This window comes from Ovis canadensis, chromosome 5 (assembly GCF_042477335.2).
Source record: "Ovis canadensis isolate MfBH-ARS-UI-01 breed Bighorn chromosome 5, ARS-UI_OviCan_v2, whole genome shotgun sequence".
Taxonomy (NCBI): Eukaryota; Metazoa; Chordata; class Mammalia; order Artiodactyla; family Bovidae; genus Ovis; species Ovis canadensis.
In genome coordinates, this window is record NC_091249.1 from 24,114,849 (window position 1) to 24,138,459 (window position 23,611).

Here is a 23,611-nt window from a genome sequence, read left to right on the forward strand (position 1 = left end):
CTTGGTGACTATAAGCTTGTTTTCTACATCTGTGACTTTATTTCTGTTTTGTAAACAGGCTCATTTATACACTTTTTTTGAGGTACTGCATATAATCAATATCATATGATATTTGTCTTTCTCTGTCTGACTTACTTCACTCAGTATGACAATCTCTAGGTCCATTCATGTCACTGCAGATGGCATTATTTGTTTCTTTCTGACTCAGCAATATTCCATCATAAATATGTACCATCTTCTTGATCACAAATGCATTTTTTATTCTCTCCCTTCTCAGCTGCTGGCTCCACTCAGAAGAGGGATTTAAATGGGGTTTCCTTGGACCAGTCTGTGCCATCTTCTCTGTGAGTGATGACATCAAAGCATCTTTAATACTCAGCTAAGCATCATTTAAAAAAGAGAACTAAAAGTGGGGGGGGGGGGGCGTGGGTTGGTGACAGAGGTGACAAGAACAGGAGTGTTCCTGGGTCACCACGGGATTGGTTCCATTTTCTAAGACCATTCTTAAAACTTAACACACTAATATGGTTAAAAATAGAAACTACTTAAGTGTGGAAATGATGTTGGACAGGCTGGACAATGGACTGAAATTTTATTCAATAAATCTTTTCTGGTTTCCTGAAGGTCAATTTAGCTTTCTTTCTGATGACCCTTTGGATTTTGAAAAGCAAACTCTGTTCCCTCAACAGTGAGGTGTCCACCCTGCAGAACACGAGGTAAGATGGAGAGGAGACTGACAGCTCTGCAGATGTGTGGTTGCAAAAGTGAAGGCATGTGCCTGAACAGTTGCTTGTGTCCATTCTCAGGTTTTCTAAGGAATCCCAGAGTAAAATGAATGGAGGTGTCCTAAGGCAGCAAGTTCAGACCCAGTTGTGTTCTCGATCCATCTCTAATTCCAGTTTTGACCTTGTGACTCCCTCAGCAACATTCTCTGGACTTTGTCAGCAGTCTTATGACAAATGTGCAGAGAACAGTTATGTTCCCATGAAGCGCTTAGAGGAATCTGTGACCACTTCCACAGTCTAGCACACTTTCACACCCCACATTTCAAGCTCGTTCTCACCTCTCTCCCACTCCTCTTCCTGGTAAAAATCCAGTGAACATTAAATCTTCCAGGAGGTTTAGGCAGTGCTTTGTTCCAGGAAATCTTGTGCATATCTGATGCTCTTTCTTTTGCATTTCTACCATTATCTTTTCTAAATTAGGCATCTTACTGTTTTGTTGTATTAGTCATTTGAGTAGATCATGAGCTTTATGAAAATAGAAATCTCGCCTTTGTGATGTTTAATGCCCAGGACCCAACACAGAGTGTGACGCATGGTACTTCCTCTGGAACTTTGGTTGAATGAAATTAGGTATCTCCACAGAGGATTATAAAGCTTTTGCAACTTATGAAGTGTCACTTCCCTTTCCATCCAAATCAAAATGTCATTCTAGACCTCAGTGGCATTTCTATTGTGGAGCATCATTGACAGCAAAGAATAAAACCAATCACAACCCAGTCTGAGAAGTCATTACCAACAGGAAAGGAAGGAGCATCCATGGGTGAAGATGAGAATGGCTCTGGTTGTGTCAGGAACTTACTTTCTCCTCCTACCCAGGATGCTGACATTTAAAGCCACAGCTCAGCTCTTCATCTTGGGATGCACGTGGTTTCTGGGACTCCTGCAGGTGGGACCGGCTGCCCACGTCATGGCCTACCTCTTCACCATCATCAACAGCCTGCAGGGTGTCTTCATCTTCCTGGTGTACTGCCTCCTCAGCAAGCAGGTACCACTGTCTTGACTCCCTGTCACGACTCGTCCCATCCTCAGTCCTCTCAGGTGAGCTGACTCAGAGCATGCTTTGCAGGTCCGTGAGCAATACAGGAAATGGTTGAAAAGAATCAGGAAATCCAAAGCCAAGTCTGAGAAGTACACGCTGTCCAGCAGGACCATGTCTGATGATTGCAAACACAGTGAGGTAAGATCATGCACTTCCCCCAGAGCACTTCACTAACCAATTCATTCATCAGCACATGCCTAGCACACTGGACAACTGCATATGAGCTGTTGCTGTCTTAGGATGGCTTACCCTTTGTTTACTATTTGACTCATTCTCAAGTGACATTGGTGGTAAAGAATCCACCTGTCAGTGCAGGAGATGCCAGATACCTGGATTTGAACCCTGGGTCAGGAAGATCCTCTAGGTAGAAAATGGCAATGAACTCCAATATTCTTGCCTGGAAAATTCCATGGACAAAGGAGCTTGGCAGGTACAGTCCATTGGGTTGCACACAACCAGACACTACTGAGCATGCATGCATGCGCACAACACACACACACACACACACACACTAACCATTAGCAGTAATCTCTGTTTGTTTACAAAATGTATTTCACCTGTATTCCTTTGGGAACTGTGTCCATCTTGACTCATATCAATATTCTTATTGAACACTTACTATGTGCCATGCATGATTAACTAAATAAGCAACTATCAATGATCTGAAGTGGTGAGGTACATTCTACTCAGAGTCACATTATCCTACCATTTTGCTGTACACCTGTCTCTACATAACACTCAGAAGCACCCCTCAAAAATGCAGAAAATGGGGGGAGATTATGTACTTATGTGTGCACCAAAGAGAAAGGTGTTAGCTGGAATTTTAGACTTTCTTAACAAGACTGCCTGATATTTTGGGCACTCTCCATGCTGTGCTGTGCTCAGTCGCTTCAGTCATGTCTGATTCCATGCTATCTCATGGACTGTAGCACGCCAGGATCCTCTGTCCATGGGATGTTCTAGGCAAAAATACTGGAGTGGGTTGCCATGCACTCCTCCAGGGGATCTTCCCGGTCCAGGGATCGAATGCAGGTCTCCTGCACTGCAGACAGATTCTTTATCCCCGAGACACTGGGGAAGCCCCTTGGTACCCTCTATCCACCACAAAACCAAAAAAAGATAAGCAGTAGTGACACAAGATAATTCATGGCAGTGAGGACCAAGAAACAACACTTACTGGTTTAGCCTTACAAATGTATTTTCCTTATATTTTCTGACCTCCTCCATCTTCTATTTAATGCCTTCAATCTTCATCTCATTGAAAGGAAACTACTATTCGTGTGGAAGCCCTTCTACACTTCTCACATTACCTGTCCCCCCAACTTCCATAAGCACTGATTCCACCATTGACTCTTCTACCACTTTGCCCTTTCTCAACAAATGTTCTCAGCACTTATTTCACAAAGAAAATCAACAGTCTCGTGATGATACTTTATGAACTCTATGCCATAACAAATATTAGCGTGCATCCTCTTGTATCATTGAGACAATGATCCTTCTCCTCTCTGAAGACAATTATTCCACCTGCTTTGAATACCATTTTTAATGCTTGTCAATTTTCCTTACATTCTTTTTCACACATATTCTCTCATTCTCTCTTCCCCTTACCCTTCTTCCCTCACCCTTGCCTCTCATTTTCAACAGTATTTTCCCCATAGCCATGGATACATGTTTGGTTCTCTTCTGTCTTACAAACATGTACTACTTGGCCATCTTCTAGCTACCAGCCAAGAGTTGACATTTCTGTCTTTATTTCCCTGCCTTAAACTCATGCCTTCAGCCCATGAAAATTAGTTTCTTTCCCCTATATTTCACCAAAATAAATCTCTCTTAGATTTACAATGATCTCCATCTCCTAGAAAGTCTTTCAGAATTTCTGATCATTCTCTGCTGTTTTCTCATAAAACACTCCATCCTTATCCTCACGAGATTCTACTTATGCATTCCTCTTTGTCTTTCTTCCATTCTCTCTTGCTATTCTCTGTCTCCTTTGTAGTTCCATACAAGGGATTGGTTCCAGAACAACTTTAATTCCTATTTTATTCCTTTCTCTTAGACAACAACATTTATTCCTTAGATTCAGTCATAATAGCTGCAAATGGTGACCATTAGTTTCTTTATCTCTTAATTCTCCTCTGAAATCTAAAGGAGTATGGAGTATTTGAAATTTTGGTATCTCAAGGTCATCATCAACTCAGCTTTCCAATTTAAGGCTTGCAATCTTTACCCTAATCCAGCTCTTTCCCATGATGTCCTTCTCAATCTTCATGATACCATGGTTCACCCTTTGGCACAAGTTTGGATCCTGAAAGTTACTCTCAACAGTTATCTTATTATCATCACAACCTACCACCTCTGATCTTCTTGTTCTTATCTTTTCAAATGTTCACAATCTCTCCTGCTATCTCAACTTCCATCACCTCTTCCTTAGCCAGGCTGCCAGCTTGCCTAAACACCTACTATGCTCACCTAACTGACTATTCTTTCCATCCTTGTCACCTCCCAATACATCCTTTACCCAGAAATCAGAAAGATCTTTTCAAAACACAAATAAAATCATTGCACTCTTTGGTAAAATCATTACATATAGGGTCAAAACCAAGAGCCATAGGTCAGTGAGAATTTGTTTGATTCATCTCCTGCTTTCCTCTCCAGCTTCATATACCATGTACTCACCATTATTCCAGCCACATCAAATTTCTTCAATTTTGAAAATTCAATGTGCCTCTTTGAGACAAAGCCTTTGCATATATTCCTTCTCCTTAAAACACTCTTTTTTATTCCTTGACTCAAAACTATGTATGCCTTCAGACATATCTCTATATGTCGATTCCTCCATGAAGCCCGTACCTGCTCAGATTAGATCAGATTCTTCCATGTTTCTCTCCAATAGCCCCTAGAGAGTTTTGTCAGAGTCACTTTGCTCTTGATTTTCTCTATTTGATTAATATGTTTCCTTCTAGATTTACCATCTTCAGGCACCATTTTGCTTTTCCTGTCTGTTATACCTTCAACATTTCACACAGTGCCAGACATGTAGAAATACTCAATGCATAATTGCTACATGATTCATTAAATTAATGAGTGAATAATCTACACCTGCAAGAAGGGGCAGAAACAGTCTTATTCATCAATCTCTCTCTCCAATATTTAACATTTTCCAAATGACCAGAAATTATTTCCTAAACAAAGATGAATGAATGAATGAACTCCCTGATCATTAAGCGGTAGAATATCAGAAAAAAAAATTATCGATTATTTTATGGTGCCTCTTTCCTTTGGAAATATCAAGGTAATTATCTGTCCTATTATTCTTTTTTTATTGTTAACCATTCTGTCTACCAATTAAACCAAAGTATTTCCTTATGATCCCAGAGCATTGTGTAGATCCTAGTTCCCAGGCTGAAACAAATCTGGAATGAAATATTAGCTCAACCAAGTGTTTGCTGTATGAGCTTGGTCAAATTGCTTTTCAAATTGTTTCCAAATTGTGAAACATTTTAAACCCTCAGTTGCCTCATTTGTCTCCTCCCTCCAAATTAAGACCATTTTCTTCAATTAACTCAATCAGAAATAACCACACACTTCCCTTTGCAGACTCTAAGTGGGTCAAGTCTTGGTAGTAGGGCCTGAACATCCTCCTCACACTAAATTCTGATTCAGCCAAGGTTGCAGAATGTAACCTAGCAGGAGTTAATGCGGCTTCCCTCATACAATTGAGGCTGTCCACATGGGGAGGACCCCACAGATCTGAGATTCAATGCCTTGCTCTATCACAGCCCTGTCCCACTCATGGATTACACTCATTCAGAGAGAACAGAACAAATAACTTATGAGTGTCTGCTTAAGGGAATGCTAACGGCGTGTGACTCTCCATGTTCTTGAGTCAACTCAGCCACAGCAAGGGCATAACCCTGTCCCTGGGAGACACAGAGCAGAATCTGAGCTTCCTTCACTTTAGAACCCAAGAAAACTTGCACGTCCATAGGGTAGTTTCCTACCGTTGCTGTAACAGGTTACCACACACTTGCTGCTAAAAACAAACAAATTTATCCCACAGATCTAGAAGTCAAAAGTTCAAAATGGATCTTATGGGACTAAAATCAAAATGTCTGTATCCCTTCTGGAGGCTTTAGGGAAATACACATTTCTTCACCTTTTTTTAACTTCTTGGTGCTGCCTGCATTCCATGGTTAGTGGCCTCATGATGCACTCAATCTTCAAAGTCTGTTTAGTGTACTTTTCAGATCAATCAACTCACCTCTATCCTCCTCCTCCTTCTTCCCCTTCTTCTTCTCCTCCTCCTTCATCTCTCTCTCTCTCTCTTCCTCACCTCCATCATTGTATCTTTCCCCGCCTCTTACTCTTTTACTTCCCTCTCTCCTTTATGAAAACCCAGGTCATTACATTGGCTCATCAGGTAATCCAGGATAAATTTTCCATCTCAAGATCATAAAAGTTCATTTTCCATGTAAGCTAATATATTTGCAGCTTCCAGAGTGAAGATGTTGACATCTTTGTGGGATCATTATTCTGCTAGCACATCTATTGTACATGGGTTTGATTTATAGTTCAGGTCAGTCGCTCAGTCATGTCCAACTCTTTGCAACCCCATGGACTTCAGCACGCCAGACCTCCCTGTCCATCACCAACTCCTGGAGTTTACTCAAACCCATCTCCATTGAGTCAGTCATGCCATCCAACCATCTCATCCTCTGTCATCCCCTTCTCCTCCTGCCTTCAATCTTTCCCAGCATCAGGGTCTTATCAAATGAGTCAGCTCTTTGCATCAGGTGGCCAAAGTATTAGAGTTTCAGCTTCAACATCAGTCCTTCCAATGAACACCCGGACCGATCTCCTTTAGGATGGACTGGTTGGATCTCCTTGCAATCCAAGGGACTCTCAAGAGTCTTCTCCAACACCACAGTTCAAAAACATCAATTCTTTGGTGCTCAGCTTTCTTCACAGTCCAATTATCACATCCATACACGACTACTGCAAAAACCAGAGCTTTGACTAGACAGACCTTTGTTGGCAAAGTAATGTCTCTGCTTTTTAATATGCTGTCTAGGTTAGTCATAACTTTCCTTCCTAGGAGTAAGCATCTTTTAATCTCATGATTTATAGTAGAAACACTGAAATCTTCTTCATATTATATGTATATATGAATAAATATTTGCCACTCTCCCCTACTTCCTGCAGAGATGATATACATGGTGAAAAAACGAAATATACTTTCTCTATACAGAAACACAGCAATGGCATCAGATAGCCATTGAAGCATTCCAAACTTCAAGTAATATGGTCAGCTATTTCTACTATGTATGGGCAAAGGACCAAACAAATCCACGGCTTAATGTAATTACATCTTCTACTGTCTCCTAAGATTTGGTGTCTCTTGGGTTTAAAAGTTAGGGATGTCTTTCTTTCATCCTGGAATTTCTTCTATGGCTTCTTGTCGTCTCATTCAAGAAAAACAAAATAATTTATCTGTGTTCCATTGTGTATAATTTCCTGGAGCACAATATTTGAAACCTTCTTGAGTGAAGTTGCCCATCCCAAACACCAGAATTTTCCCTGAGCTTTCTATAGACCTAGGAATAAATAACTCACTGGGGGTGGTAAGGATTGTCCAAAGGACTTTAGTGTTTTTTCCTTTACATCTCAGGTGATTAACAACAGATAACATTTCTAGACTTTTATCAATCTTTTCAAATTGCCCTATTTTATGACTCCATGAAGAAAACATTTCCCAAACTCTGAGCAGAGGAATCAAGACATACATTTAGAAACAGATGGATTTTTTTTTGGGAAGGACATTTAACTGTTATTATATTCTATAACTTCAGGGTTAGGAAACCTAGGGAGATGGGACTTCTGAGAAAGACTAGGCTCAACCAAATTTCATCCAGTCTGATAGGCATTTTGATCTTATCCTGACAAGTCCATCTGACAAAGAGATTTTTTTTTACTAAACTCTCCTTAAATTTCTTTTCTTTTTTCAAAAGAAATATTTATCTTTCTATGGTCTTATGTATCATTTCTAAAATATTACCTTTCCAAGTTGCTTTAAAAAATCTTTGATTTTTCACAGAGCTAGGACAAATAATTTTCCAATTTGTATGAAACATAAAAACTTCGAGTAGACACAATAATTTTGAGAAAGAAGAATGAAACTGGAAAAATCAACCTTCCTGACTTCAGACTACGCTACAAAGCTACAGTCATCAAGGCAGTATGGTACTGGTAACAGAAATATAGATCAATGGAACAAAAGAGAAAGCCCAGAGATAAATCCATTCACCTATGGACACCTTATCTTTGACAAAGGAGGCAAAAATATATAATGGAGAAAAGACGATCTCTTTAAAAAGTGGTGCTGGGAAAACTGGCTGACCACCCATAAAAGAATGAATCTAGAGCACTTTTTAACACAGTACACAAAAATGAACTCAAAATGGATTAAAGATTTAAACATAAGACCACAAACTATAAAACTCTTAGAGGAAAACATAGGTAGAACAGTTTCTGACATAAATCACAGCAGGATCCTCTATGACCCACCTCCCAGAGTAAAGGAAATAAAAACAAAATAAACAAATTGGGCCTAATTAAACCTAAAAGCTTTCGCACAATGAAGAAAACTATAAACAAGGGGAAAAGGCAGCCTTCCGAATGGGAGAAAATAATAGCAAACAAAGCAACTGACAACAAACAATTAAACTCCAAAATATACAAACAGCTCATGCAGCTCAATACCAGAAAAACAAATGACCCAATCAAAAAATGGGCCAAAGAACTAAACAGACATTTCTCCAAAGAAGACTTATAGATGGTTAACAAACACAGGAAAAGATACTCAACATCGCTCATTACCAGAAAATGCTAATCAAAACCACAATGAGATACCATCTCACACTTTTCAGCATGGCTGCCATCAAAAAGTCTACAAACAGCAAGTGCTGGAGAGGGTGTGGAGAAAAAGGAACCCTCTTATACTGTTGCTGGGAATGCCAACTAGTATGGCCACTATGGAGAACAGTGTGGAGAGTCCTTAAAAAGCTGGAAATAGAACTGCCATATGACCCAGCAATCCCACTGCTGGGCATACACACCAAAGAAACCGGAATTGAAAGAGACACGTGTACCCCAGTATTCATTGCTGCACTGTTTGCAATAGCTAGGGCATGGAAGCAACCTAGATGTCCATGGGCAGATGAATGGATAAGGAGGTTGTGGTACATATACAGAATGGAATATTACTCAGCTATAAAAAAGAATGCATTTGTGTCAGTTCTAATGAGGGGGATGAAGCTGGAGCCTATTATATAGAGTGAAATAAGTCAGAAAGAGAAACACCAATACAATATATTAATGCATATATATAGAATGTAGAAAGATGGTAATGATGACCCTATATGCAAGACAGCTAAAGAGAGGCAGAGGTAGAGAACAGACTTTTGGACTATGTGGGAGAAGGTGAAGGTGGGATAATTTGAGAGAATAGCATTGAAACATGTATATTACATATGGAAAATAGATGACCAGTGCAAGTTTGATGCATGAAACAGGGCACTCAGAACCAGTGTTCTGGGACAACCTGGAGGGATGGGGAAGTGAGGGAGATGGGAGAGGGGTTCAGGATGGTGGGACCCATGTACACCCACAGCTGATTCATGGCAAAAGCCACCCCAATACTGTAAAGTAATTAGCCTTCAATTAAAATAAATTAATTAATTTTTAAAAGATCTTTGGAGGGATTCTCTGACAGTCCAGTGGTTAAGACTTGGCACCTTCACTGCTCTGCGCCCAGCTTCAGTTCCTGCTCAGGAAACTAAGATCCCTCAAGCTGCACAGAGTGGCAGAAAAATAATCATTTGAACTGTATCTTCTTTTTTATTATTTTACTTTATTTTACTTTACAATACTGTATTGGTTTTGCCATACATCAACATGAATCTGCCACAGGTGTACACATGTTCTCAATCCTGAACCACCCTCCCACCTCCCTCCCCATACCATCTCTCTGGGTCTTCCCAGTGCACCAGCCCCAAGCATCCTGTATCCTGCATCGAACCTAGACCGGTGTTTCATTTCTTATATGATATTATACATGTTTCAATGCCATTCTTCCAAATCATCCCACCCTCTCCCTCTCCCACAGAGTCCAAAAGACTGAGCACTGTATCTTCTTATCCCATGGACAACCTGAAGTGTTATTCTTTGAGCCATGAAGTGAGGACAAAAGATACTTAGTAGTGTGTGTTTCAAGAAATTCATCATCTCATCAGTGTGAAAGAAGTCATGCTGGTGGACTCTTGGTTACTCAATTCCTGCAAATCTGGAATTTTACTGTGTCCCAAGGACTTATATTGAAGCTGAAACTTCAATACTTTGGCCACCTGATGTGAAGACCTGACTCATTTGAAAAGACCCTGATGCTGGGAAAGATTGAGGGCAGAAGAAGAAGGGGACGACAGAGGATAAGATGGTTGGATGGCATCACCAACTCAATGGACATGGGTTTGGGTGGACTCTGGGAGTTGGTGATGGACAAAGAGGCCTGGCGTGCTGCAGTTCATGGGGTCGCAAAGAGTTGGACACGACTGAGCAACTGAAGAGAACCGAAGGGTGCATTCAAAAACCTTTAAACACCTAAGATAAATCATAATGGAAAATACTATAAAAAGAATGTATATATGTGCATAACTGAGTCACTTTGCTGTATCTAATTATTAGAGAAACCTTGCCCCACTCAGAGCAGCTTGTTGTGGCCACTAACCAAGAAACAATATTAAAGTTTAAAAGGAATTGCAGGTTATGATGGGGCTACAAAGAAAGAGCCCATCTAAAAGAGGGGTCGTGTTGGGCACTCCCAGATGTCAATCTTGTCCTTGTCCTGCAGGTCCTATAGTGGCAGGGCTTATCTCCACACCTGGTATGGGAAAGTTGCTGGATAAAGTCCCTCTGGTCCTTGATACTGAGGAACAGGCAATTGCACATGAGACACATGGAGGTTTGCTGTGGGAAGTCCCCCCCATCCTGCTGTCAGACGGTGTATCCACCTTTATCAGCAACAATAACACCCAGAACCTCAGCTCCCCTGTCACCTTGGTCTTCCAACATGTGAGTCCTGCTGGGATGGAGCTGTGGATGTGGAAGAGTCCTGAATCCTGGGCAGAGACTTGGGTTTCAGGGGGCTCCCCCACAAATGCGTCATATCCCCAGGAAAGCCCAGCATGAGCTAGCTTTGGGTCAGCATTTCTGAGCAATAGACCCACCAGCTCACACCTACTTCCTGTCCCTATAGTCAGTGATCCTTGGGCCAAAGAAGAAGGTGTACTGCATCTTCTGGGAGCGTGGCCAGAATGGAAGTGGTCACCAGGCCACCAGAGGCTGCAAGATGGTGGGAACCACCTGTCAGTGCACCCACCTCAGCAGCTTTGCTATCCTCATGGCCCACCGTGATGTGCAGAGGAGAACCTTCAGAGTGGCTACATTCAATGTGTGCTGCTGAGTAACAAATTCCCACCCATGTGAAACCAGAAAAAATTAAATCTTGCATGGTACAACTGGGATGGCTGCTCAGATTTTCACAATGCTGAAATCATTCTGTCCACCTGGACTGCATTCTTATTGAGGCTTGGAGTCCTCATCCAACCCTCTGACTTCTGGCACAGTTCAGTTCCTTGTGGTTGTCGGACTGAGGTCTCATCTTCCTATCTGTCAGCAAGGGAGCTGGTATAGCTCTCAAGGCCTATATGTGTTCCTTCTCAGCTGGCCTCTCCTGGACCCTCTCACAGTGTCTCTAAAACTCTCTAAATGTTGAATCTTTTCTCCAAAAAAAAAAGCTCAGTTTGTGGTTTTGCTTTCTTTTGTAAAGAAAGTTCTTTTTTTGTTTGTTTCTTTTTTTCTCAAACTGGAGGATAATTGCTTTACAATGTTGTGTTGGTTTCAGTGATAAAACAATGTGAATTAGCCATGGTGGTTTAGTCTCTAAGTTATCTCCAACTCTTGGACCCAATAGGCTGTAGCCCCCCAGACTGCTTTTCCATGGACTTTCCCAGGAAAGAATACTGGAGTGGGTAGCCATTCTCTTCTCCATGGGGTCTTCCCAGCCCAGGGATGAAACCTGTGTCTCTTATGTCACCTGTGTTCTTACTGCATTCTTTATCACCACCTGGCAAGCCCACCCAGATTCGCATTTGACTTCCAACCTGGAAGTGGTTATGTATACCACACGGGACAGTGATATGGTTGTCAATAGAATTCTCAATACCATGAGGGTCTTCTGGAACGGAGTGACAGGGGCTGTAGAAAGAAAGATTTGATGATGGCAGAGGTCAGGGGGGACCAGAGGAACCAGTGAGTACAGGTGATTCAGGAGAAATCTTTGCCTCTTCACATGACCGAGTGAGCTGCTTACTTTCTCTGGTTCATCAAAACCAACACTCTCTGGCAACCTGAAACAATGGGGAATTTACTGAAATGAAAGTGGCACTCACATGAAAGTAAGCATGAAATGACTGTAGCACAAAATGCTTAAGAATCACAGGAGCCCCTAGAAGTTTGAACAACAATCCAAGGCCATGTTTCTTACAACCATGTGACTAGATGTCAAAATATCCCTACTTAATACACCATTTTACATTGATTGAAGAGTTAAAATATTTGGGCTTTGAATGCCAAGACAATAAGAAAGGAACCATCTCCAGCTCACTTCGAACCCCAGACACTGAGTTCCTCTTGGTCCAAAAACCAAATTTGCTTTCTCCTGCAAGTGCCAATAGATACTTTACACAGTAAATACAATCTATGTATTTCTTATTTGTTCCTTCTTTTTTCACACATCTGATAGATTATTCTCTTGAGTCTACAAAGAGATTCTCCATTATTTTTTTTGACCATGTGGCATTCTGTTGTATAAATTACATATCAAGGCTCTTATAGTGAGTGTTTTTGTTGGATCATTTGCTAATACAAATAATGTTGCAACTGTTTACACTTACTTCATTGATCTCATTTTTGATTATGCAGTTAGGTTGGATACTGCATCAAATTCACAACTGCATGTTTGTAGACACTTCCATATTTCAACATCTTGAGGTCATTCCATCGACCCTGCCACCAGTAGTATGTGTGTGTGTGTGCTCAGTTTTGGTGAACTCTCTTGTGATTCCATGTACTGTAGCCTGCAAGCTCCTCTATCCATGGGATTTTCTGGGCAAGAATACTAGAGTGGGTTGCCATTTCCACTTCCAGGATCTTGCCAACCTAGGGGTCAAACTCACATCTCTTGCATTTCTTGCATTGGAAGGCAGATCTTTTATCCTGAGCCACATGTTTCCCTACAGCCTCACCACAAGGTTCTTATCAAGTTTTGTACTTTTACCCATCTGAGATGTAAATAGCATATCTAAGGAAAGATGTGTATCTTTGTATCCTTTTTATTATTAGTGGAAGGGAACATCTTTCTTTATGAGTCAGTAATCTTTCAATCTCTGGAAACAATTTGTTCATATCCTTGCTATATTTTTCTATTAGCTTGTAGTTCTTTTCTTATGGATTGGGGGACACTCTTTAGATACGCTGCTGGTGAAACTAAAGACTCTCAAGTCCTACAGGACATCAAAAATCATCTGGAAGTCTTGTTATTTATTTGACATTTTACTGATAGATGTCATACCTGACCTAGGATCCAGCATAATCCCACTACCCTCATCCACACTACTGTACCTGGTGAAATCAGGTTCATTATCCACTTATCACATCTTCTAAGAAGCCAGGGAGGTCCGTTGTTTTCTTTTCATTAACACAGAGAGAATCATCTGGACAGAGAATGCTCTAGGTCATTTCATGGAGAGGAAAAAGATAGGGACATCTTCGGAGGGACCAGGGCAGAGGGACCTCCCACTTCACAAATATAACTGACCATTTGTATTTGTCTTCCCACTAGATGGTAAGATTTGTGAAATCAGAAATCTTGCCTGTCTTATTTTTAATGCACAAGGTCAGCACAAAGCCATATGCACAAAACATCCACAGTAATATCAGTTGATTGAAACTGGGGATATTTATTCAACATCATAAGGTTACTGAGATTTGATAAGGAATCCACTGAATTTATAGGTCAATTTGCTGCAATGCTACCATATTAACAATATTGTCTTCTGATCCATGAATGTGGCATGTTAATCCATTTCTTTGGGTCTTCTTTGACTTCTTCTGACAATCTTCTTTAGTTTTCGGTGTAAAAGTTTTGCACTTTCTAACCAAGTGTCATTTTTACATATTCCTTCTCAGGAGGCTTAAATTAATGGCTAAATCCGATGATCTTGTATCCTGTTCGGCAAGGAAAATTCTGAACCGTCATCTTTGGGCAAAACTTTTAAAACTTGTTTTCAGGTTTGTTACAGGAACTCTTCACAGAACCATTGTGTAAGGAAGTATGATGGGAATTCTTGAAATTTAGGTTGCTGGGAGAATTTTGCTTTTCTACTCCATACGGTATGCTCTCCTCACTCTCAGCATAGTCAAAGGGATCTGATGCAATTCCTCAGTTGTCTTAGATTAAATCACCTGCTTCAACATTTTTCTAGAAAGTTCCTAAAGTTTATAGGTATATGAAGATATTTGAAGGTATATGATAAGGAAAATGAGCTTCAGAAAACTGTCTTAAAATACCATAAGACAGGAAAGTAAGGTTCAAATAGCTACATGGAGGGTAAACAATTGCTATGTTGTCCCAAATTTTTCCTGGATTATGTCCTAAAAACACTTGAGTTACAAGCAAGCAGGACAGTTGGTTGCAATACATACATGTTTCAACTTCTTCACACTCCAGCTAAAGATTACTACCTTATGCATGAGAAAAATATATTTTACTACTCACCATATGTGTGGGTGTTTGTAAGTCACTAAGTAGTGTCCAACTCTTTGTGACCCATTGTCCATAGCCCACCAGGCTCTTCTGTCCATGGATTCTCCAGGCAAGAATACTGGAGTGGATAGCTATTCCTTTCTTCAGGGGATCTTCCTGACCCATGGATTGAAGTCAGGCCTCCTGCATTGCAGGCAGATTCTTTACCATCGGAGCCACCATGGAAGCTCAGTACACACCATGTACTGCACTAAATTAAGAGACCTAGTTTCTAATTTCACAGAGCTTACATGTTAAACAAAAGGCTTTGTTAAGAGTAAAATCAGAACCCTGTAAATAAATAAAATCTCTACATCCTGACAATTGTAAGATGTGCTGGGTTAGGAAGAGTATATTGCTACTGCACATTTTTTAAGTTTTACTTACATGTATAACAAACTATTTCACTCTCAGAATGTGATCTTGGCAAGATGCAAGTCCAGTGGGACATAGAAATGTCCCATGGACATCCACTGAACAGATTTGTATCAATTTAAACCAAATGGAAAATGACTTTAAATGATCATAACGTGTTAAATTTTAAATATCCATCAGTACATAATGATACTTAACATATATGAAAATAAGTGTACAAGATATGAGAGAAGGCGATAATGACAATTTTTCAGTATCCGGTAAACCACCACTAAAAGCACTGGGAGAAATCTTGTTGAAAGACTGGCCAATCTCACAATGCTAAAGAATTCTCTTAAATGATCATTGATTTATTACAAAGACCAAAGTGTATTTTTTATAATGTTAGACCAGATAGGCACCAAATGAACTTAATGATCAATCTTAATATCAATAATATCACTCTGATGTTATATATTTCCTGATAAGACATGAACTGAAAACATCCCATTTGTGCTAAATAAAGGTTTGTGCCCATATTGTAAGAATGTGTGTGTGTGGGTGTGTGTTTGTGTGTGTGTGTGTGTGTGCTGTCACTTCAGTCATCTCCAGCCCTCCAGGCTCAGCTGTCCATGGCATTCTCCAGACAAGAATACAAGAGTGGGTTGCCTCTAGTATTGATCTCTTCCAGGGCATCTTTCTGATTGAGGGATCAAACCCTCATCTGCCTGTGTCTCCTGCATTGCAGGCAGATTCTTTACCCACTAAGCCATCGGGGAAGCCCAATCAATTTCACCTATATCTAATCTAAGCTTTAGATCAAGACTTAGCAAAGTATAACCTGCAGGCAAATCCAGGAAGCTGCCTGTCTTTGCAAATAAACTCTTACTGGTTCATAACCACACTATTCACTGGTTTATTGTCCATATTGCTTTCAGGCTACAGTGTGAAGTTGAGTGCTTGTGAAACAGTCTGCAAGACCACAAAGCCCAAAGTTTTTACCATCCAGCCCTTTCTAGAAAAATCTTTCTGGTACCTGTTCTTTGAGACCAGACTTTCAGTACACATGAAACACAGGGGAAAGGCATGCAAGTTAATTAACCATGATGAAGCAGTCAGGCAAATCTAGAACACAGGGAATTTTTCTAATGTCAGTCTCACTGTAAAAGGTGCATAAGGCTATCTAGATTAAAGTGACGAAAGTAGCACGGCAATCAAATTCACTGTCAACTTTAGTAATGAGAGGGTAACAGGCAAGAAGGCCAGGGGTCTCCAAATGGAGCAAATAGACTGCAAGTGTCAGACATTTTTTATCTCTTTCTTAAGTGTCAGGAGGGAAAAAACTGCTCAATTTTATCCCCCTTCTCTATATAAATTTAAAAAGAGCTTTTTCTTAAAATTCTGTGTTGCCATGATGACACCTGGCTCCACCTGAACTTAACTTGTCTCAAACCTTGAGTTTACCAATGCGTGTTTCTTATGGAAATGTTTGTCTTAAGCTTTGTTAATGAACTATGCATTTACCCCAGACTCTGTCTTTCTTCAAGTCGGTTTGCTTAAGACTCAGAACCAATGAGGGCTCAACAAACCTGCATGTTTTACTCATACATTGTTCTCCTAATCTATATTAATGAATCTATATATTTACTTGAAAACCCACCTTTCTTCATGATTCATGTCAATCGTTTTACGGCCCGGGATGACTCACCTGGTGCTAATGTTATCTCAAAATGCATGTTGTGGGTGAGGGGCCTGGTGCCACTCTGAGAGTGGGCACTCTCAGCCCCCTTCTGGTGTCTGTGTCAGAAGCTTTCTCTACCTCTTTTTACTTTAATAAAACTGTATTGCACAATAGTTCTGAGAGAACAAGCCTCGTCACTGGCCCCAGATTGAATTTCTCTCCTCCAGAGGCCAAGAATCCTGGCGTCTTTCATGGCTCAGCAACAGCCTTTCAGTAGGACACAGATTTGGATATATGCTATAAAAATATTTTGGAAACAATTGGGATAAATTGAATATGTATGAGATATTTAAAGTTATTATGAAATTATTTTCTTGGATATAGTAGCATTATAACTATGTAGAGCATATTCTATAAATTCTTCAATATTTGATGAAAATATATTAAAGAAAAAAGTGTTACAGTATGTTCCCTGAAAATCATGTATGAGCAGGAAAATATATGTATGTGTAAATACATTGTGAAAGATTTTTAATATGGCATTATGTGAATAACTGTGGTTTCAAGGTAGAGCATATATAACTTTATGTGTCATTACACAAAATTCTGTCTGTTTAAACTTATAAATAAAATCTATCATAAAATAAATGCTTAATTAATTAATTCCTAAAATATATATACTAATGAATTTTGAGGTTTAGAAAACTAACTTTGTAAATAGATATCTTATAAATATATGGATTTTTATTGCTATATGATGATGATATAAAATCTAAACATTAAAAATAACATTATTATAATACAGGAGGAATAGAGGGTATTTCCACTTCTGCTTAGGAAATAGAAAATGGCAACCAGTAACAGCAAGCTCATAAGAAATATCCAGATAAACTACAAAGTCATTCATTTTCTTGGACTCAGAGAGAGCTGATATACAGCAAAGTAACCTGAACTCTGAGAAAAGACACTATCATCCACGGAGAGACCATCAGGAAGGAACACTGATACACATATGCAAAGCCCAAAAAACAATGATCTGGCTGTCACAGATGATTAGGAGGAATTCATTTAAACTTTTAATCGGAGAAAATGCTTTCACCTTTTCACTGTTCAGTATGATGTTATTTGTGGGGTTTTCTCATATGGCCTTTTCCACAAAACTAGAACAAAAAAATTTTAATGTGTATGGAATCGCAAAAGCAACCTTGAGAAAGAAAAATAGAGCTAAAGGAATCAAGCTCTCTAATTTCAGACTACACTACAAACGACAATTATCAAAACTGCATAGTACTGACACATGCAAAAAAACAGAAATACAGAAGAGTGGAACAGGATAGAAATTCCAAAGATAAATTCATGCACCCATGGTCACCTAATCTATGACAAAAGAAGGAAAAATATACAGTGGAGAAAAGACAGTGTCTTCAATGAGTGGTGCTAGGAGAACTGGACAGCTACATATAAAAGATTGATATTAGAACACTTTTAAACATAATACCAGAAAAAGAAAATCAAAATGGATTAAAGACCAAAACGTAAGGCTAGATACTATAAAACTCTTAGAGGAAAGCAAAGGCACAACACCCTTTGACAGAAATCACAGCAGTATCTTTTGGGGTTCATCTCCTAGAGTAATGGAAATACAAATAAAAACAAACAAATGAGACCTAATTAAAATCAAAAGTTTTTGCACAGCAAAGGAAACGATAAATGAAAAGAAAAGACAACATACAGAGTGGGAGAAGATATTTGCAAATGATGCAACAAACAAGGAGTTAATTTGCAAAATAACAAATAGCTCATAGAACTCCATATAAAAAAGAAAACAACCCAACTGTGTGGACACAGATGGAGAAGGATAGGGTGGGACAAATTGGGAGGGTAGCACTGAAACATAAACTTTGCATGTGTGCATACCAAGTCACTTCAGTTATGTGACTCTGTGTGACCTCATGGACTGTAGACCCCTCAGGCTCCTCTGTCCATGGGGATTCTCCAGGCAAGAATACTGGAGTGGGTTATGAGGCCCTCCTCCAGGGGACCTTCCCAACCCAGGAATCAAAATCACATCTCTTTTGTCTCCTGTGTTGGTGGGCAGCTTCCTTACCACTAGCACCACCTGGGAAGCCCCAAAACATATACTTTACCATATGTAAAATGGATAGCCAGTGGGAACTTGCTGTATAGTGCAGGGAGCTCAAACCCAGTGCTCTGTGACAACCTAGAGATGTTGCATGGGGTGCGAAGTGGGAGAAAGGTCCAAGTTGGAGGAGCTGTGTGTATACCTATGGCTGATTTATGTTGGTGTATAGCAGAAACTAACACAATATTGCAAAGCAATTATCCTCCAATTAAAAAATAAAATTAAAAAGAGACTAGTTGAAGCAACCAGACACCAATAAAATGGACTACCCAGAAGAAATTAAATTCTTAGAAAGGAATAACCTTCTAAGACTGAGCCAGGAAGAAACAGAAAACATGAATAGATTAATCACAACGATTGAACTTTAAACTGTGGCTTAAAATCTTCCAACAAACAAAAGTCCAGGACCAGATGACTTTACAGGAAAATTCTATCAAACATTTGGTGAAGAGTTAAAATCTATCCTTCTCAAACTATTCCAAAATTTCAGAGGAAGGGACACTCATAAGCTCATCCTATGAGGCCACCATTATCTTGATAACAAATGCAGACCAAGATATCATCAGGCCAATATCCCTAAAGGCTCAAATATCCTCAACAAAATACTAGCAAACAAAAATCCAGCAGCACATTTGAAGGATCATATACCATGATCAAATGTGATCTATCCCAGGGATACAAGGTTCTTCAGTAAACACAAATCAATCAATGTGATACACCATATTAACACATTGAAGAATAAAAACCATATGACCATCTTAATGGATACAAAAAAAGCTTTCAACAAAATTCAACACCCATTTATGATAAAAATTCTCCAGAAAGTGGGCACAAAGGGAATCTATCTCAATATGATAAAGGCCATATAAGACAAACCCACAGCAAATACTATTCTCAATGGTAAAAAACTGAAAGCATTTCCTCTGGGATCAGGAACAAGACAAGGATGTCCAATCTCACCGCTATTATTCAACATAGTTTTGAAAGTCCTAGACATGTCAATCAGAGAAGAAAAAGAAAATGACTGAAATCGGAAAAGAAGCTAAACTGATTGCAGATGACACAATACTGCGTATAGAAAATCCTAAACATGCTATGAGAACACTGTTAATACTAGATCTAAACAATGAAGTTGGTAAAATTGCAGGATATGAAATCAATAAGCAGAATCTCTTGCTTTTCTATATACAAAAATCAAAATATTGGAAAGAGAAATTAAAGAGACAATTTCATGTTCCAACAACAACCCAATCAAAAAAATGCACTGGAGATCTATATAGACATTACTCCAAAGAGGATATAAAATGGCCAAAAAGTACACAAAAAGATGCTCAGCGTCACTAAATATTAGGGCATACACATCAAAACTCTCATGAGGTATCACCCACACTGGTCACAAGGGCCATCATCAAATAATCTACAAACAACAAACGCTGAAGAGGGTGTAGAGAAAAGGGAACCTTCCTACACTGTTGATGGGAAAGCAAACTGGTACAGCCACTATGGAGAACAATATGCAAACTGCGGGGTGTCTATAGGATTAGGGAGCAGAAGCACTTCCATAAGGGGACAGAGGCCAAGGGAAGAGTGAAGGGAATAGGGCACTGGTGTTGTCGTGTCCAAGAGATGGACAATAAGAGCTCAACCTTTAGAACTAGAGGATGCCAGTGATCACTGGCAGAAGAAAGGGTCATATGAGGATGCAGTGAGATGAGGGCCAGGTACAAGCCCAGAGAGCACTTTCCTCAGAAACCAACCCTGCCAGCCCTTGATCTTGGAAATCCAGGCCCCAAAACTATGAGAAAATAAATTTCTGCGGTTTGAGACACTCAGTCTATATTTTGTTGTGGCAGTTCTAGCAGGACTGATAATCATGGCCACATAGAAAACAGTAAAGGTGAAAAATGCAAACAAGGAAAATTATCATAATTCCATCACACAGACTACTAGAAAATTTGAGGGATATGTGTTTATCATCTTTAAAAACATATCAGGAATATTTTCTTTTGTCATCAGATATGAATCTCAGACTATGTTGAGCTTTGTTGAAGAATTAAAAAAAAAAAAAAAAGAATTAAATCCTTAGTTTTAGACCTGCCAAGGTTTAGGGATGCTGGGGTGGCATGAGGGAAATCTTTGTGGTGATGGAATATTGATGGATCTTGATTGCAGTGACAGTTGTAGGAATCTACATATGTGATAAAACGACTTGGAATTACAACACACATCGTACCAATGTCAGTTTCTTCATTTAAATATTGGACTGCTGTTGCTGCTGCTAAGTCGCTTCAGTCGTGTCCAACTCTGTGCGACCACATAGACAGCAGCCCACCAGGCTCCCCCGTCCCTGGGATTCTCCAGGCAAGAACACTGGAGTGGGTTGCCATTTCCTTCTCCAGTGCATGAAAGTGAAAAGTGAAAGTGAAGTCGCTCGGTCGTGTCCTACTCCTCGTGACCCCATGGTATGTAGCCTACCAGGCTCCTCCGTCCATGGGATTTTCCAGGCAAGAGTACTGGAGTGGGATGCCATCGCCTTCTCCAAAATATTGGTCTATCATTATATAAAAATGTAATCTTTGTGGGAAAATGACTGAAGATTTCACAGGACTGCTTGGCAGTGTTTTACAACTTCCTCTTAATTTATATTTCAAAATAAAACTAAATATTTCAAAATCAAAATAAAAAAGTCTGAGTTCCCTGAGCTTGCAGTACCTCTCTCCTCCTGTGGGAGGATTCTTGGCTTTTTTTTTTTTTTTTCCCAGCTGCTGCTGCTGCTGCTAAGTCGCTTCAGTAGTGTCGGACTCTGTGCGACCCCACAGACGGCAGCCCACCAGGCTCCCCCGTCCCTGGGATTCTCCAGGCAAGAATACTGGAGTAGGTTGCCATTTCCCTTCTCCAAGGCGTGAAAGTGAAGCTGCTCAGTCCTGTCCGACTCCTAGCGACCCCATGGACCACAGCCTACCAGGCTCCTCCGTCCATGGGATTTTCCAGGCATGGTCCCCCAAACATCAGTCTTCACTTCCACCCCAACCAAAGAAAACATGAAAGCGAGGCCGACTCCTGCCTCCAGGCCAGACGAGGCATCTGCTTCTTCAAACTTGCTGAAGGAAGAAAAAGAACAGCAAGAAGCAATTGAACATATTGATAAATAGACAGACTTAATGAACAAGCCAATGAAGGGACTTTAGAAAGTAGAACAGAAATATAATAAACTCCACCAACCAGGGCTTCCCTGGTGGCTCAGAGGTTAAAGCGTCTGCCTGGATTTCAGGAGACCCGGGTTCGATCCCTGGGTCAGGAAGATCCGCTGGAGAAGGAAATGGCAACCCGCTCCAGTACGCTTGCCTGGAGAATCCCATGGAGGGAGGAGCCTGGTAGGCTACAGTCCATGGGGTCCCAAAGAGTTGGACACGACTGAGCGACTTTCAACCATTTTTAAGAAAGAGGTCAGAATTGATGGCCAAAATCCCAAAATTTTGGATAACAGCATTTGATAACCATCCACAAGTGTCTGCACTGCTTGGGGAGGAGGATGAAGAGTCACTGCATTATTTGACAAGAGTCGAAGTGACAGAATTTGAAGACATTAAATCAGGTTACAGAATAGATTTTTATTTTGATGAAAACCCTTACTTTGAAAACAAAATTCTCTCCAAAGAATTTCATCTGAATAAGAGTGGTGATCCATCTTCAAAGTCCACTGAAATCAAATGAAAATCTGGACAGGATTTGATGAAACAATCAAGTCAAACACAGAATAAAGCCAGCTGGAAGAGACAGCATCAGGAACCAGAAAGCTTCTTCACCTGGTTTACTGATCATTCTGATGCAGGTGCAGATGAGTTAGGAGAAGTCATCAAAGATGATATTTGCCAAATCCATCACAGTACTTGGTTCCTGACGTGGATGATAAAGAAGGGGAAGGAGAAGACAACCACGATGAAGAGGCCAAAGGATTGCTGAAGAAGAGGATGAGGATGAAGGTGAAGAAGATGAAGATGATGATGAGAGAGAGGAAGAAGAAGATGACTAATGGAAGGAACACACGGATTCCAACCTTTTTTGATTTTCTCCAGTCCCTGGGAGCAGGTTGCCGTCTTTTTTTTTTTTTTTCCTCCTCTTGTGTTCAGTCGCCCTGTTTTTGAGGTCTCTTTTCTCCTTTATACCACGATTCAAAACTTATTTGGTGGGGGGTGGGGGGAATACCTTGAGCAGAATTCAGTGGGAAACAAATCTCTACCCACTTCTGTTCCAAATTCATTTTTATCTCTTCCTGTCTCAACAAAAATTTTATGGAATAAACACCACCATGCTCTGTGAGAAAAAAAAGAAAAACTTTCTGCTCCCTTAGCTCTGCTGGAAGCTGGAGGATGCTAGGCCCATTAGTAGGGCATAGAGTTCTAGCTTTTTTCCTCCCTTCTCTGTATATTGTGCTCAGAGATCACACAGTGTCTTTATATGAATATGGATAGCATTTACCAACATGTATCTGTCTACTTTCTCTTGTTTAAAAAAAGAAAAAAAACTTTTAAAATGAGGTTATAAAAGGTCAGCAAAAGGGTGGGTTTGACATGTTTGGGTGGGTTAAGTGGGCATTTTGACAACATGGTTTCTCCTTTGGCATGTTTAATTATGCTGTTTAATGGAAATCCTTGCAGTTTAAGATGACACTTTTAAAATAAAATTCTCT

General features: G+C 40.1%; 1 protein-coding gene and 1 pseudogene across 1 annotated transcript; both read left to right on the plus strand.

Moving 5' to 3' along the window:
* The first annotated feature begins 280 nt into the window (after nucleotides 1-280).
* Nucleotides 281-17,426, plus strand: LOC138440815 (adhesion G protein-coupled receptor E2-like). The gene is made up of 5 exons (XM_069590780.1): nucleotides 281-344; nucleotides 625-716; nucleotides 1,602-1,770; nucleotides 1,852-1,962; nucleotides 14,128-17,426. The coding sequence occupies exons 2-5, from the start codon at nucleotides 646-648 to the stop codon at nucleotides 14,134-14,136; spliced, it is 360 nt and encodes a 119-aa protein (XP_069446881.1). The 5' UTR covers nucleotides 281-344; nucleotides 625-645; the 3' UTR covers nucleotides 14,137-17,426.
* Nucleotides 17,427-21,867: 4,441 nt separating this feature from the next.
* Nucleotides 21,868-22,954, plus strand: LOC138440645 (protein SET-like; annotated as a pseudogene).
* Nucleotides 22,955-23,611: the final 657 nt, after the last annotated feature.